Source organism: Colias eurytheme, chromosome 20 (genome assembly GCF_061535395.1).
Source record: "Colias eurytheme isolate Ceu_HAF_F1 chromosome 20, ilColEury1 Martin Lab GWU primary, whole genome shotgun sequence".
NCBI lineage: Eukaryota > Metazoa > Arthropoda > Insecta > Lepidoptera > Pieridae > Colias > Colias eurytheme.
Window position 1 is genome coordinate 5989666 of NC_142999.1, and position 15916 is coordinate 6005581.

The 15916-nt window shown below is 32.9% G+C and overlaps 1 protein-coding gene across 1 annotated transcript in view; it reads right to left on the minus strand.

Moving 5' to 3' along the window:
• Trmt61 (tRNA methyltransferase 61) overlaps positions 1-15916 on the minus strand; it is a 49759-nt gene that overhangs the window by 33161 nt on the left and 682 nt on the right. The window contains exons 3-4 of the mRNA XM_090113830.1: positions 15197-15339; positions 14483-14612 (exon numbers count right to left, since the gene is read on the minus strand). Of these exons, the coding sequence (XP_089969956.1) occupies positions 14483-14612; positions 15197-15339 (273 nt within the window). The remainder of the gene's footprint in view (positions 1-14482; positions 14613-15196; positions 15340-15916) is intronic.

The window sequence follows — 15916 nt, forward strand, 5'->3', positions numbered from 1 at the left end:
GCGTGACGGCGGCCGAACTGTGCGGACGTGTTATTATGCGACGTTAGACCTCTTGGAATATTGTGAAGTCCGTATTATAATACGTGACGTTAATACGGATACAATTTTCTTAAATAATCAAATCAAATCTAGTCAGCATGAAATATGAAATTGGTAATAAGACTCTACTTAAGACTAATATCTAGTAAGGCTATTAGCACAGGACATTTACGACACTATATCGAGTGAAGTAAAAACGACTACAGCCACGCCGTTAAATAAATTCCCACGCAAATACGTCAATTTTAAAACATAAGCACAATATTAAACAAGCAGCAATCGCTGTAAATAACACGCCAGCAGACACATTTACGGTCACCACTGGACCATATTGAAACTAAATCATTTCAACGTGAACTTGTCCGATCGAAACTAACAAATAACCGCTAATGAACTTTGATTAAAAACTGATTTATATAACATGCAACGCGAAAGATAAATCACTTATTAGCAGTAGAATACTGACCATCGTAAAATTGTGCTAGACAAGGTTTAATTCACCTTCATGCCAAATGTTAGTTGCTTGCCCGCTGTGTGTTAACAAGGATATAATTGTTGTTAACTGCGCTACACCATTATACTTTATTTGGTTTTGGTAATCGAATAAACAATTTAACTCTAGCACTTTAGATATGTATATAACTACTATCTCCAATTGAAATTTCCTACTACGTTCCTGAAAAAACACACTAATATTCAACCAGCTTCAAAAAAGGAAGAGGTTCTTTATATTATTATGTCTTCTTCTTCCTGTCAGTTTCTCTATTTGGATTAGCTAGTGATTGTGTTGACACATAAAGATATTAAATAATATAAGTCTGGCTAACACTGATGTACGCATTTTGTTGCATTTCTACATCACCACACCTTTTATCGCAAGTACTGAAGAACACTTTATGTATCCTTCCCGATCTTTCCCTCAATAACACCACACAGAAACATGACGTAATGCAAAGAGAATATGCTTCAAAATCCGGAACAAGTCAACAAAACACACAATAGCTGCATAATATACACACTGTGACGTATGCTCCGGAATGCAAGCCGCAGGGCGCGGCGAGTCAAGGCTAGGGGTCATAGAAAGGCGGCCTAACGTCTGTATTAATTTTATACTTTAGTTATTATCAGCATACTAAGGCTAAATTGTTTGCAATTTGCTTACGGCTTGTCTCGCTAAATAGAGCGTGTTAATGTGGAATTTTTATTTTAGGTAAAAAACTGAAATCTTTGCTAACGCTATGAACGTAATAAATACACTGAAAATATTATTGATAATATGAGTGTAGACTTTATTTCAATTCCACCCTAGAATAATATTTCATTATATTCATTGTTCAACGTCGAGCGCGTTGAATTCTATATAAGTAACACCATGTTACTCCTAGTATTCAGTGTTTCAACAGACTTTTAAAGTTTTCGCAAATCTCTATAAACTATCTTATTATCACATTCAATTGTTACCAAAAAAATAAGAATGTAGATTTAATTCTATATGCGCTATTTATTATAAGTACGATATCAATTCAATACAATTGAAAATTGTAGCATGCCTACTAATACTTATTGATTATTAAAAATATTACGACACGTTCATAAAAATACAAGTAAGTATTACCATTCAATAGATTTGCAATGCATAAATTTATCAAGTCACCAATTTCAAAGATCAAAAGGCCGATAAATGGTATTAAATGCATATGGCCACTATAATTGATGTCCTAAAATATACAAAGGGGCGGGCGCCATAAACAATTAATCATAAATATGGAATTTGATCCAATTATTGATAAAATACACACGCAGTACCAACACTACGCTATAAATTTATATCTCTACAAATAAATCTGTGACCCAAAAACAATTGGCGTTAAACATATAGACTACAGGCCCATGTTGAAAAAATTATGGGTCATTTGACCCACCACCTGACCTATCTAGAATGATATAAGAGCATAAAATAATAAGATTCAGCACTATGACGTCACTCGTAAGCTGTCCACCTGAGTGCAGATGAGAATTCGAAAGTTCAGGTAGAGATTTTCTCCCCTTGTCTCCATGATTTTTGTACGGCGTTGCGGAATAATGGCTTAAAAGCAGTATAGAAATAGTATGACACAGATGCCGTACAAAAATGGTGGTCCACAAAGTCGGAATTTATTTTTATTTTTCGACAGTTGCCGGGGTAAATTTGGTCATTTGATTTTGTACGGCATCTGTGTCATACTATTTCTATACTACTTTTAATCAATTATTCCGCAACGCCGTACAAAAATCATGGAGACAAGGGGAGAAAATCTCTACCTGAACCTTCGAATTCTCATCTGCACTCAGGTGGACAGCTTACAAGTGACGTCATAGTGCTGAATCTTATTATTTTATGCTCTTATATCGTTCTAGATAGGTCACCTGGTGGGTCAAATGACCCATAATTTTTTCAACACGGGCCTGTAGTCTAATAGTACATATTTCAGACATCATTCAATGTGACAAAATGTACTTTGACTGGCCTTACAATTGTAAAGACTATATTAATTTTGTGTTATTATATAATTGTGAGGTTAAAGTTAGTTGTGAACGGAGGAAATTTTTATTTGCATGAAAAATTATATCAGTTTATTCTGTAACATTTATCTCTTTCATAAGGGTTTTCTATTTTTGTAAGAAATTGGTTTTAGGTGTCATAAAAAGCCTTTATATTGAATTTATTTAACTGTATAGAAAGTGTAATTAGTTCAAAGAAGCAGTTTAAACTATCTGGAACAAGAACTGCAAAATATCAATCGATTTTTTCAAACAAATTATTACATAGCCTTGCTATTCGATGTAGCATTGAAAACCACATCAAATTAAAATATCATGGAATATAATCTTCTTTGTAGGCGTGTTAAAAACTATTTAATATGTATACGAGTATATTATCCAAAGGTCCAATACAGAAGTTATAATATATCACCGTTGGCATGTCAGCAGTTACACCAATATGCAATTGAAAGGCTTTATTGCTGTACTTTATAAAATATCGATGATTTACATCAATTTTAGTCGGACTGTGTAATTATGTATAATTACTATTGTATTATTTGTTCGATAGTTTATAGCATTCACGTCCTAGTTTCGTCAAACGTGTAAGATGCTTCGATAAGGCATTGCAAATAATATGTTGCAATCTTATTTATGTTTGTATTAGGAATATAACGTTGATATGTAAAGTCTCAGTTCAGGGAATTTGAAGCAAAGGATAATCATGGGTGAAGGATAATAGCTCATTAGTGGAAGAAGCTAATTTAACACAGCTAACTTTAATTTATATTCTGTAGAAGCGTTTTGTGGTAAAAGATCCGTAACGTAATTTACTCAAATCACTTCCAAATGTTAAGTACATTCAAACACTAACAAATCCCAATTTATTTTAATGAGAATCGAAGAAAGCATCAATAAAGAAGAACTCACTTGGAATAGAACGGAGGCAATTTACGTAAACGCGTCGCGGTCGCCAACAATAAATCATAATTTTGCAACAAGAATTTTACTTGTATTAATATCGCCGTAACAACGTTAAAATTAATAGCTAAAGTTTCTAATTACGTTAAATTGGTCTATCAATTAGATCTTTAGCTCAGAATATTTTCAATAAATCTTATACGTTGCAATTAATTATAGTAAAGCGATTTATTTTAGCGTTGGATTGAAAGTGCATTGTACCTTGGGAAAGTGGTATTTGTCTTAAGTTTTAGTTTATAAGTTTATTATGGTATATGCGAAGCTTGTTAAGCAGTTAAAGTCGACTGTTACCGCTACTTGAACGACATTCTGGATACAGAAGAGGATCTATTTGTACTTCTACAATGAAAGAAATTGTTTATTCAATTATACAACTATTCATAAAATTATATCATCATCATTATCCTTTTACAAATTATACTCCTATCGAAGTATTAATTCAATTTAAATTACACAATCCAACTTAAAATAAATTTATTTGTTTGCAATATTTTTGATGGTTTTGTGAATTTGATAGTTTCGGTTTTATGGAATTCACACGGTTTTGTGAATGTTTTTATTTTTGTCAGAACATCTGTCAGTGAAACGGTCGCACACACAATCGTATCGCCTGAGGTTCAAGATTCGACCACGCAACGGGATTTTCACATATGGAATTACTTCCTTTCAAACTTTATATTCTGGGCATCATTTTAGGGACTTAAAACATAACTATCAATATTTTTTGAGCGACGCTGATTCAAAGATACGTGCTTATTTAGTAAAATATTGTTTTAAACTGCAAGAAACAGTACATTTCCGTAATAACTATACAATAAGTTAACTACATTCAAATAGTCTGTTGTATGATAATTCCTGTACAATTCTTGCTGACAATTTCTATGATATTCTTAATGTAGAATTCATTACGTATTTCCTACAATAATATGACGTTAATCGTATTTATTTACATAATCAACGAAGGGAAATCTAATATCAATGAGCTGCATATAGTAATTTAGTTAAGCAAACAAAATGCCTTAGTCATATACTCTATTGTCTGAAGCTGTCGTTGTGAACTTTATCTTAATTGACTACTATTTGATTTAGTAGCACAAATTCGACCAACTTTATATTCTATTAAAAATCTGTGGCGAGTCTTTGCTGTAATAAAAATAGAGATCATTGTTGTTTGTCCAAATGCAATCAGATTGAAATGAGGAAGGAACTCGGTATTTGCATAATTAATAATTCGGCAGTGAGTGTTGTTGCATAGTTCTTATTCTTTAGAGCATAGGGTATAGAATGAAATAGTTTTCTTCTAAAGGTTGTGTATGGCGCCTAAGGGGACAAGCCATGTCATGTAGCCATTATATATGACGTGTATTTGGAAAGTAACAAGGATATAAGATTTTTATCAAGGGAGTGCTGTCTTGAGTGATAGAAATATGTTCTTAATGTTTAATTTCCTTGATCGTTATCTTTAATTGCTGGTTTTGATAATTAAGTGTTGTTTTAATTTGTTAATCGCTCAATTAAAATTGACAATAACCTTGTCTTTCATTACCATCTAAAGAATGTTAGATATCAATCATGTTGTTCTTGATTGCATTGTATTGAAACTTAAAAGGATTGAAGCCAGGAAAGAAGCAAAGCATTTTCTCTCGGGGCTCACTGAAAATGGGTGCTACGAGGTTTTTTACTTCACAGATGTTCATCGAGTGATTTCCCCTTTTAATGGCATCATGCTTCACAGACTTCTTCAATGTGTATTTTTAATACCATATAAGTATTGTATGAATTGTTTTCATAATGTCCTTGAGAGGCTTTGTGCCATTAAATAAACGTTTTCTTTCTTTCTTTCAAAGGAAATTATTTATTGTATTTAATCATAACATGCGTAGAGCGCAAATTATATGAGTCGTATCTGTCCCTTAAGCACTTCCCTTATATATTCTTCTGCAAGTAATAGTGTTAACGCAAAGATACTAAAACATAATTGATAATGCATACATTCTAAGATTCTATAATAAATCTCATTCCGTCATCAGATTCCTAAAGTGAAATCGCATGTCCTCGTCCTAACATTAAAGTAAAATTCCAATAACTCATCTTAAAGAGCAACTAATTATCAAATTGTACACAAATTACATAGCGATTGATGTTTGATTTATTAAAGGTAAGGATTTACATTGGTATTGAAATTCTACGCTGTTATCTGTCAGCAATAATTTAATAGCTCGCTAATAAGGCCACGGTTATTTAAACCTTTATTAAACACTTATAAATATAGCTTAAATCACACGTTCATTAATCATGCAGATTATATGTTATCGAATTACACGATTCGTTAAGATTAAATGCGATGAAGGAAATATTGTGTTTAATCAAAATGAGAATATGTAACTTTTTTTAACCGACTTCAAAAAAAAGGAGGAGGTTATCAATTCGGCCGGTATGTTTTTTTTTTTTTTTTTTTTTTTTTATGTATGTACACCGATTACTCCGTGGTTTCTGAACCGATTTACGTGATTCTTTTTTTGTTCGATGCGGGATGGTGTCGAATTGGTCCCATAAAAATTTTATTCGGATAGGCCCAGTAGTTTTTATTTTATGAGCATTTTTGTCTGTATTTGTAAATGTTGCAAGTGCAAGTTTGAAGTCGGTTGTTTTTAACGCAGTTATTGACTTGTTATACAAACAAAACCACGAAAACGAAATATTTTAAATTTTAATTTCAAATCTTCAACTACAATTCCACATAGTGAATTATTTTGATAGATAATGGACGCTTTGGTTTAAAAAAATCATTCTCGTCCACCAAACTCGCGGTAACATAGCTCTACTAACTACAAAAGTACATACCTATTATATTATATCTTTGTCGCTTTATATATTTATTATCATGTTTTTATGGCTTTAATTATTCTTTCCTATACTTTTGTGAATATATATATATTATATTTATACATATCTTTATATTATATTCTTACATATTATATTTATGCTCTGCCCTATCCCTCTCCTCTAACTAATTTCCTTCCGTACTCCGGTTGTCTGGAAGAAATCGCTATTTAGCGATAAGACCGCCATTTGTTTTAATTTATAATTAGATTAAGTTCATATTTTAGTTTAAATCTAAGAGCAATAAAGGATAAATAAATAAATAAATAAAATACCTATTTTTAGTTTCGTTGATGTCATTTATCTTTAGTAGGTATTTTATACATAGATACTTAATAAATAAAAGCTTAATATTGAATTCAAGGTTTCCAACACTACACAAAAATGTACCTTTATTCATAAAATAACTATTGAATATCGCAATAATGAGAGGGATTGTGCTACTATCGAACCGGTGTATGATATGACAAGTTATAAATAAGATAATATGTATATAGAAGATATAATATGTGATAATATTGTCAGGCGTCGAAAGAGCTGCGTCAGCGATTGTCAGTCACGATGATGTTACGTACCTACCTTGGATTTTGTCGCGTGCTCAATCCTTTTTGAATGGGCTTATTTCAGTTCAATTGATATGATTTCTTGGATGGTGAATAAGAGGTATTTTGGAAACTTTATGGAATGAAGGACGAAAATAAGTAATTGATAGAATTGACTGTTATTTTCAATTGAACTAAACTAGTAAGATAATTAAAATCAGCAATTTACGGTTATAAAGAATAGCGGTCAGAATGTAAAAGCCTCATTACAAGCATCACAGTCTACTCCGGGAATATAAATAGGCTGCTGATAGTTATTAATTAAAATTGGGAACGGCACCACCACGCTATACAAAGCACAAGCGGCGAGCGAGTCGAGCCCGCGTCATTAGCAAAACATCCAAATAAAGCAAATGCAAAACAAAGTACACGACATCAAAAATCCGATGTTAAGCACGGGACAGTCAGAGTGTCCAACAAAAGGCACCATTTCTCACCCAAAGATAACGTCCCCGTTGCGACAGTTGAGCTAAAGGGCTGTCTTATTAGACTTTCGTTCGTTCTACGTCTAGACCACCATGGGAGAGGGTTCAGTTACATTGATATGTCATGTTCCCCACTTGGACATTTGTAAGTGTTCTAAACGCTGCGATTAAGCTTAGACAGTGAGTGCAATGGGAACTGCATTACCTCTACTTTGTTGCCCGCTATTTATTTTAATTACTTTGTTTCTGTGCTTGGGCTGCGATGTTTTTAAGTCGTGGAACGTTCCCGGAGATAAGTGAGTTACTTTAATGTACTTTGGTTAGATTCAAGAGCTTGGCATGATTTGTATTGTTTCACTGAAAAGTGCAAACTTTGATACGAGGTGGGTATTATTTTAAGAGAATAAAACTTCTTGGTAATTCGTAATAATCAAAACTAAGTGCACTTGCTATCTAATATAGTCGGATAGTGTGGTTGAGTTCAAGAAATGGGACGACAATGTAAGAAATTCACATACATTACATTTATAATACAAGATCTCTTGTTTTTTTCGAGTTTAAACCGTGCTATTTAATAATGTAGCATGATAACACGATCATATCAATAAAATTATGTTTTTAAAATTTCTGCAACAACTTAACATTTCTGGAGGGTATCATGATTTCATCAAATAACATGATAAAATTACCTTTTAAATATTGGTTATAGTAATACCCATCGTACGCATTGTATGCGATTGTATTATTTTTCGTAGCTAGAACGTGAAATCCCCTATTATTTATAAACATACCCACCATTGGATTTAAAGAGAAAAGTCCATACATTTGTTAGCCATTGTTGCCTTGGGCATAGCGTCCGACCATTTATAAGTGGGACATATTTGGACATCGGCCGACGGGTGATAAATAACGCCATAGAAAAGAGTCTTAGCCGAATGTATCTGTTCGATACGCTGATTGTAGATATTTAACGGCCATTGTATCGACCTTTATTACGTATCGCTCGAGATATATCACGTTCAACGTTCATATAATTACATAAGCCGAATGTACTGCAATTACTGAATTGTATTAATACTACTTTGTAGTTCAATGCTGTTAAGATTGATAAAATTTATATTTTTTAACTAGCGGTCCGCCCCGGCTTCGCCCGTGGTACATGTTTACGTTTTCTCTACGTAAGAACCATCCTCGTACTTCAAGGAATATAATAAAAAAAGAATTATCGAAATCGGTTCAGCCGTTCTCGAGTTATGCGCTTACCAACACATTTTGCGATTCATTTTTATATATAAGATTATGAACTCGTCAACCAGAACATTGACGATTAACAACTCTTGTATGACAAAAAATCTTTCTTACCTAATATATGTGTATATAATAGTATATTGTAGCTCTACAGCTCTACATTAAACTTATCATATTAATCATATGTATTATCTTTAGTAATATTTGTCTTTTACTAAATTTAATATATTTTATTAGCTACCTGGCCATACCTTAGCCATAAACACATACAGAAACAGCACATAGGTACTATAAAGTATAAATAATAAGAATTAGGTACCTACGTAGTATATTATAACGTTCCCGGAATAAGACGCCGACGCCTTCATAGATTTACATAAATACGATGACAATTCTCAGGAAAATAATAACAATACTACATGCATAATTTATTATTATACATTGATCACATTTATGTTAGCACGTCACATTTTGTTGATGGAATTACGTCAACGGTATACGCTAATTTGCTCGCATTATATGCAAGTTGTATGCAACGTAATTGTTGTTATAATATTGCTATTATATCTCCATTACTTCAGGTGTTGCGAATATAATCTGTATTTTAATAATAATAGTGCCAGTGCACCGGGTTCTGTAAACTGTTTTATTAGTGCCCACCCTGTCGGGCTCTGATTCAGTAATAAGTAGTACCTAGTAGAATAATGTAACCTATATGAACCTAGTGGACCTATATCGTAGAAAAACGATACACAAAAACAATATCGGCTATTCTTGGATACTTCGCACATTGGTATCTATTTTTACACTACCTACTATGAAATAAATAAATAAATAAATAAATAAATAAATATTATAGGACATTATTACACAAATCAACCTAGTCCCACAGTAAGCTCAATTAAGGCTTGTGTTGTGGGTACTAGGCGACGATAAATATAATATTATAAATACATATATAGATAATAACACCCAGACCCAAGAACAAATAATTGAGTTCATCACACAAATATTTGCCCTGACCGGGGATCGAACCCGGGACCGTCGGCGTAGTAGGCAGTTACTTTACCACTGCGCCAACCGCGTCGTCAAAAAGTACTGAAACTACCTAGATATACGTATAGATTTTTTTAATTCACATATCTGATTTCAAATTTAAAAACATTCCATGACTTAAAAATTGCAAATAGATAAAAGTTGTAATGATAATAAATACGGCAAATACAATTATCGCGCAAACTTTTTCCAGAAGTACATATATTTAGGAACCTAATATTTGGCACAAATCAGGGTCTTAACGTCATTATAAGCAGTACCTATTACGTCAATAGAAATATAAAATACACACGAGTCAAGAGAGCCCTCGACCTACGTGTGTACGTAATGAAAGTCAGGGCCCTCCGCAGTATTGCGGCGCGTACGCATCGCAATCTTAGATCATTAAGTAATGGATGGAGCACGCTGGCAAATGTTCTAACTAAACTTTCTGCCGGTTTTGGTGCGGGGAGGGTAACTCACACTTTGAAACACAATCACACATTCACAAAAATAATTTGTGTCTTTACAAACTCAAACTATTACAAAATGGACAGACTAGCATGTTTTTGCACACATACATCGATTACACAGAAAAATCTCTATACATATACGTAATAATACAATCGCTCTAAAGGGATGTAACCATATCGATATTACAAAAATAATAATTTTGTTGAAATTAGAAATAACATTAATATTATATTCATAAAAAATACTACACAGGTCATTTGTAACGTTTTCATCATTATTATATGCATACGAAAAAACAATAAAACGCCATTTTATTTGTATTTGAATATGTATTTATTCAACACATCACATATTATATTCAATAAAATAAATATCGGCCCAGAAATTTTTATTATTTCTGTACCGAGGTGTCCATTCTGATTTTCTCCCACAGCATTCAATCCACCTTAGCCTTAAAGCAGGATTTTTTGTAAATCTGAAATATACGCAATATTCGTACATACATATAAATAAAGTAGCTGCTCCGCGCGGTTTCACCCCCGTGGCTCCACTCCTGTTGGTCGTAGCGTGATGATGTATACCTTCCTCGATAAATGGGCTATCTAACACCGAAAGAATTTTTCAAATCGGACCAGTAGTTCCCGAGAATAGCGCGTTCAAACAAACAAACAAACAAACTCTTCAGCTTTATAATATTAGTATGGATTACATAATAGAAAGGTTACAAGATTAACATTACAAAAAAACGGCTAAATGCGAGTCGGACTCGCGCACGAAGGGTTCCGTACCATTAAAATGTTCTGCCAGTTAAAAGTAACCGAGCGTAAATTTTAATAAATATATACAGGACTTACAAAATAAACATTATACTCCTTTTTATGCAGTTGTGTAAAATTTTAATATAATAAAGATTAATTCTCATCTCATTTCAAATTATACTTAGAAAAATATTTTTTTATCGACGTTCAAGTTAAAAGCAGTCCGTCACTAAGAAAGTCGTAAAAATTAACGACCTTTTAAGCGACGAGTTTTTAAATTCAACTCTATCACTAAGTTCATAAAGATTAAATTTGAATTTCTCTTCAAGATAGTCTCGCTACATCACTTTATAGTCTCGTGGGGAGTGCGGTTCAATATCGCGTTCTAAATTCAACTTTATCGCTTAGTTCATAAAGATTAAATTTGTATATTTTCTCTTCAAGATAGTCTCGCTACATCACTTTATAGTCTCGTGGGGAGTGCGGTTCAATATCGCGTTCTAAATTCAACTTTATCGCTTAGTTTATAAAGATTAAATTTGTATATTTTCTTTCCATGATAGTCTCGTGAGGCCGCATCAATGATCGAGTACACACATGACTCGATTATTTGTCTTGATCATATCGCTAAACGATACATCGACGATTATTAGAAATTGCATTTAATTAGAAATGTACGTTAAAAAAATAAAAAAATATACACAAATGAAAGGTTATTCCATCTTTTTTAATATTCGACATGTTTGAATTGCTTCTGCAAGACTTGACAGTGCAAAACGGCATTTTTAGCGGAGCACTCGCAGACGTCCTTTCGATGTTTTACGAATACGCAGAGTGTTCGTAATCGATTACGCAAGTAGTTTTTATGAAAGCATAAGATTTTTCGATTCGAATAATCTTATACCTCGGCAAAAGGGGAAACGCCTGCGTGTGTTATCCATTACTTAATGATCTAAGATCGCAATCGATAATTGGGCTGACGAGTACGAGACGGTATGCGATCTTCTACGTAACCGCTGCTTTACGCACTATACGCTAAACTGACTGTCACAAATATAATCAAGTTTTAAGTTCATGTAATTTATTTCGTAAAGCACTAATTGCTAATTCAGATTGATGGACAAATGAAGATAAATTTATTAGAAATGTTTCAAGTTAACTGAAGTAAAATATTATTTTTGTGTGAGAAAATAATGGCGACAAACGACCCATCTAATTTCCACACTGGAATGAATATTCATCATCATCTGCGACATCATGGTAAACCTTTCATTTATGCATACAATTCAACAATTTGCTACAGATTTATTTTGTTGACTACACACCTAACATTAAAAAAAAACTCTTGCATTGATGTCTATTCGCGGCGTTTTTATACGCAGTGCGTATCTTCAATTGATTGGAAGCGTAAATATCGGTACTATTTAAGGAACCATATTGGAAGCAATCTAATGACCTAAAGTGAGTCATTATCCAATAAGCGTATGTAGGGAACGAACGGTCCATTTCTTACTTCTTGCTTTACGGGACATTTTTATTATGACATTCAAAAGTTATTCCGACTTACTTGCATTCAAATGAAATGAGATCTTGAGTTTGTTCCTAACTAGCATATTTAATCGAATATTTATATGAGAATCAGTCAGGTTCTTGATTAGTCATGGGTATTTAGAAGTAGGCAGAAGGTAATTAGTTAATTGAATAACTAGCTTTGCAAAGGACTCTTCATAGACAGGATCTCATTAAAATGCTCACACACTTATTTACCTCATTGAATGAAGGTAGTAATGAATAAAAAATAAACGCATTCTATTCTATGCGTGCAATATTTTAACAGCATTTTCGAAGTAGTTAGAGTAATTTATCGGCATAGCCGACATTGAAAATTAAGTCTTTTCTTCACCTTTCTCGTTCATATAATAACCAGAACTGAACTTACATAGTAGGTAACTATAGCTATTTAGTAATCTGTGACTGAACATAGAGCGAGTAAAAGTTAATACCTACTGTATCTAATGTACAGCGATATCTTTGCAAATCTGAATCAGTAACTAGTCAAGACTGCTTAAGTTCAATGTCGCTTTGACAATGGCCAGCTTAGCTGAGTTAAGAGGCCTCAAGGATACAAAAGTAAATGTGTCATTTGTTGGTGAGTGGCTGCGATGCATATCTTAGTTTATAGGGGACTAATTAGACGGAATGGTTGCGAGGGCTGATTGGGTTTGATAAATAAAGGTCTTGGTAAGTGCTCCGCTGTAGTCAGCTACTGGGAGACATTATTCAGAACTAATCTGTGCTTGTTGGTTGGCTACACTTTGAACACTGCCATTCATCAAACAATTTATTAATACCTAAGTCTGTAGTGGTTTGTTATTAGGGGGCTTAGCGTAAATTTTTACATTTATAATAGTCGTATAAGTAACTAGCTTTCCGCCCGCAGCTTCGCACGCGTATATTAAGAAATTTACCCATGGGAATGAGATGCTTTCAAAAAACACTTTATTATATTTTTATTGCATATTCATACGAGTTGGACTGTGAAGTTTATACCAGAGCAGACGATTGAATGGTTTATTGATGATTAAAGAATTTTAATAGTCAATTAACGCATTTGCAAGAGAATTCAAGATAAATTCCTTAACTTCCTATTCACTAATCCTATCTTGATTGTAAAATCTGTAGCTTTGCAATTTAACTAATTGCTAAGGATGTGCTGACAAATTCTGTACGCATATTTATGTAAAAAAAAAACCTTTTTAATATATTTGTATAAAGTAGAAAACTTGTAGTACATATTAGGAAAGCGACTTCATAAATGATCCAAATAATATATTTGGACACCAAACTGCACCCAGCCACCCACATTATTTCGCCAACCCTCGCGTGACACATTGAAAGCGATTAATCGATTCTAAATTCGTTATCTAGCCCAACAAGCGTGTCTAATGAATAGGAACGCATAACTCAGAGATCGAATAATCGACACCGAGTGATCAGATCGCAATCGATTCTGTCGATTTATAACGATCTGCAGTTTCCTGTAGATAGGTTATCTGGCCCGAGCTTTGCTTTACTAATGTAAGTATCGATGTAACTAATGCAGATGAATGATAATGCGATGTGTATAAACTTATCAGTGTAACAAATGCGCAGTTATTAACGAGTTAACATCGCCATAGTTAGCCTTTCGCTGGGATTAATTGAATCGGAGATAGGTACGTATCTTTACGTAATTAATTTTAGATTTACATTTATTGACAGAAGAAACTAGATTGTTTATAAAAGCATGTAGATACGAACTAAATTTTAACATAAAAAGTAAAATAAATTCAACTACCTTCAAAATAAATATTTTTTAAGTTTTCAGTCAAATATAGGTTATCGACGTTTCGAATAACAATAACAACCTTAGGGCGAGCGTGGTCACGGTCAGTGAGGTTGTTTACTTACAATACATATTTTTTTCAATAATAATTCAAAATGCAATAAAATTAACAACTAATAAGTAATAACACACCTTCATCCTTAATAGCGTTAACTGCGTGCGGAACACCGGCCCACGGCTTTGGCAGATCCAAGAATACTGCGTCGGCTTTGCCATTTAATTCATCCCCAAAACCCTGCTCGAGGACGTCCCTATGTTGAGCCTATAGAGATGGGAATATGTGCTAAATAAGATATGAAATATTATAATAAAAATAGTCACATAGGTAGTACTTTTTTAGTCCATGTTAATCATTTAAATGTTATTTTTATTTTTGCGTTCCATATAACCATACCATACCACCATACCAATGTGAGATCACATTGGTATTATATTATGGTGCATAATAAGTTAATGGATTGAAAAATAAATTTTATTGTTCAATACATAATTTACATTTATAAAAAAATTGAATTCATACTGGAGCTTATAAATACTAATCTGAATACAAAAAATAGTACAGTAATTAGTTTAGTATCAAAAATAAATAACTGACGATGGCATAAGGTACGTTCATTAATTACCAAACATTACTAATTATAATATTTTCAACTAGCTTTCCGCCCGCGGCTTTGCCCGCGTTGATTAAAACCTATTAAATTATATACTAAAACCTACCTCTTGAATCACTCTATCTATTAAAAAAAACCGCATCAAAATCCGTTACTTAGTTTTAAAGATTTAAGCATACATAGGGACAGAGAAAGCATATTTGTTTTATACTATGTAGTGATTCATGTTACTCACAGTTACATACTCCGCAATGCCATGTGCTTCAAACTCTTCCCTAGCGAGTTTGGCTCTATGGTCATGGAAGTCAAATGTGTAGACATGGCCATTGGGACGAACACGCCGTATTAACGCGTGCGTTAATGAACCACTGCCTGTTCCTGGTATTTATTTTTGTTTTAGTATAGGTATTGACTAACGATTTTAAAAATTAAAAAAAAAACTTCAATAATGAGGAATTTTTAAAGATTAGAAAAATTCTGTCTCATGATATTTTTGCTTATATTCAACTTGTGTTTCTGTTGTTTGATTATTTATCATTATGGTGTACTAGAGGTCCGCCCCGGCTTCGCCCGTGGTACATATTTCACAATAAAAGGTAGCCTATGTCCTTTCTCGGGTATCAAAATATCTCCATACCAAATTCCATGCAAATTGGTTCAGTAGTTTAGGCGTGATTGAGTAACAGACAGAGTTACTTTCGCATTTATAATATTAGTATGGATTGGATTTTGATTAATTTTTTATAGTACCAGCAATTTTGAATTTGTTCAAGTCTCTTAAAAAGAAAGTTACTATATAGAACAAAATTTTTTTTTAGTTTAGATAAGACAATTTTTTTCTCAATAAAAAATAAGCAATTTAATTTTTTTAACATGTCATTTTTATGCTGTGTTTCTAAAGTATGTGTGATCAATGATAACTTACAGTATATAGTTACTAAAATACAAATAAAAT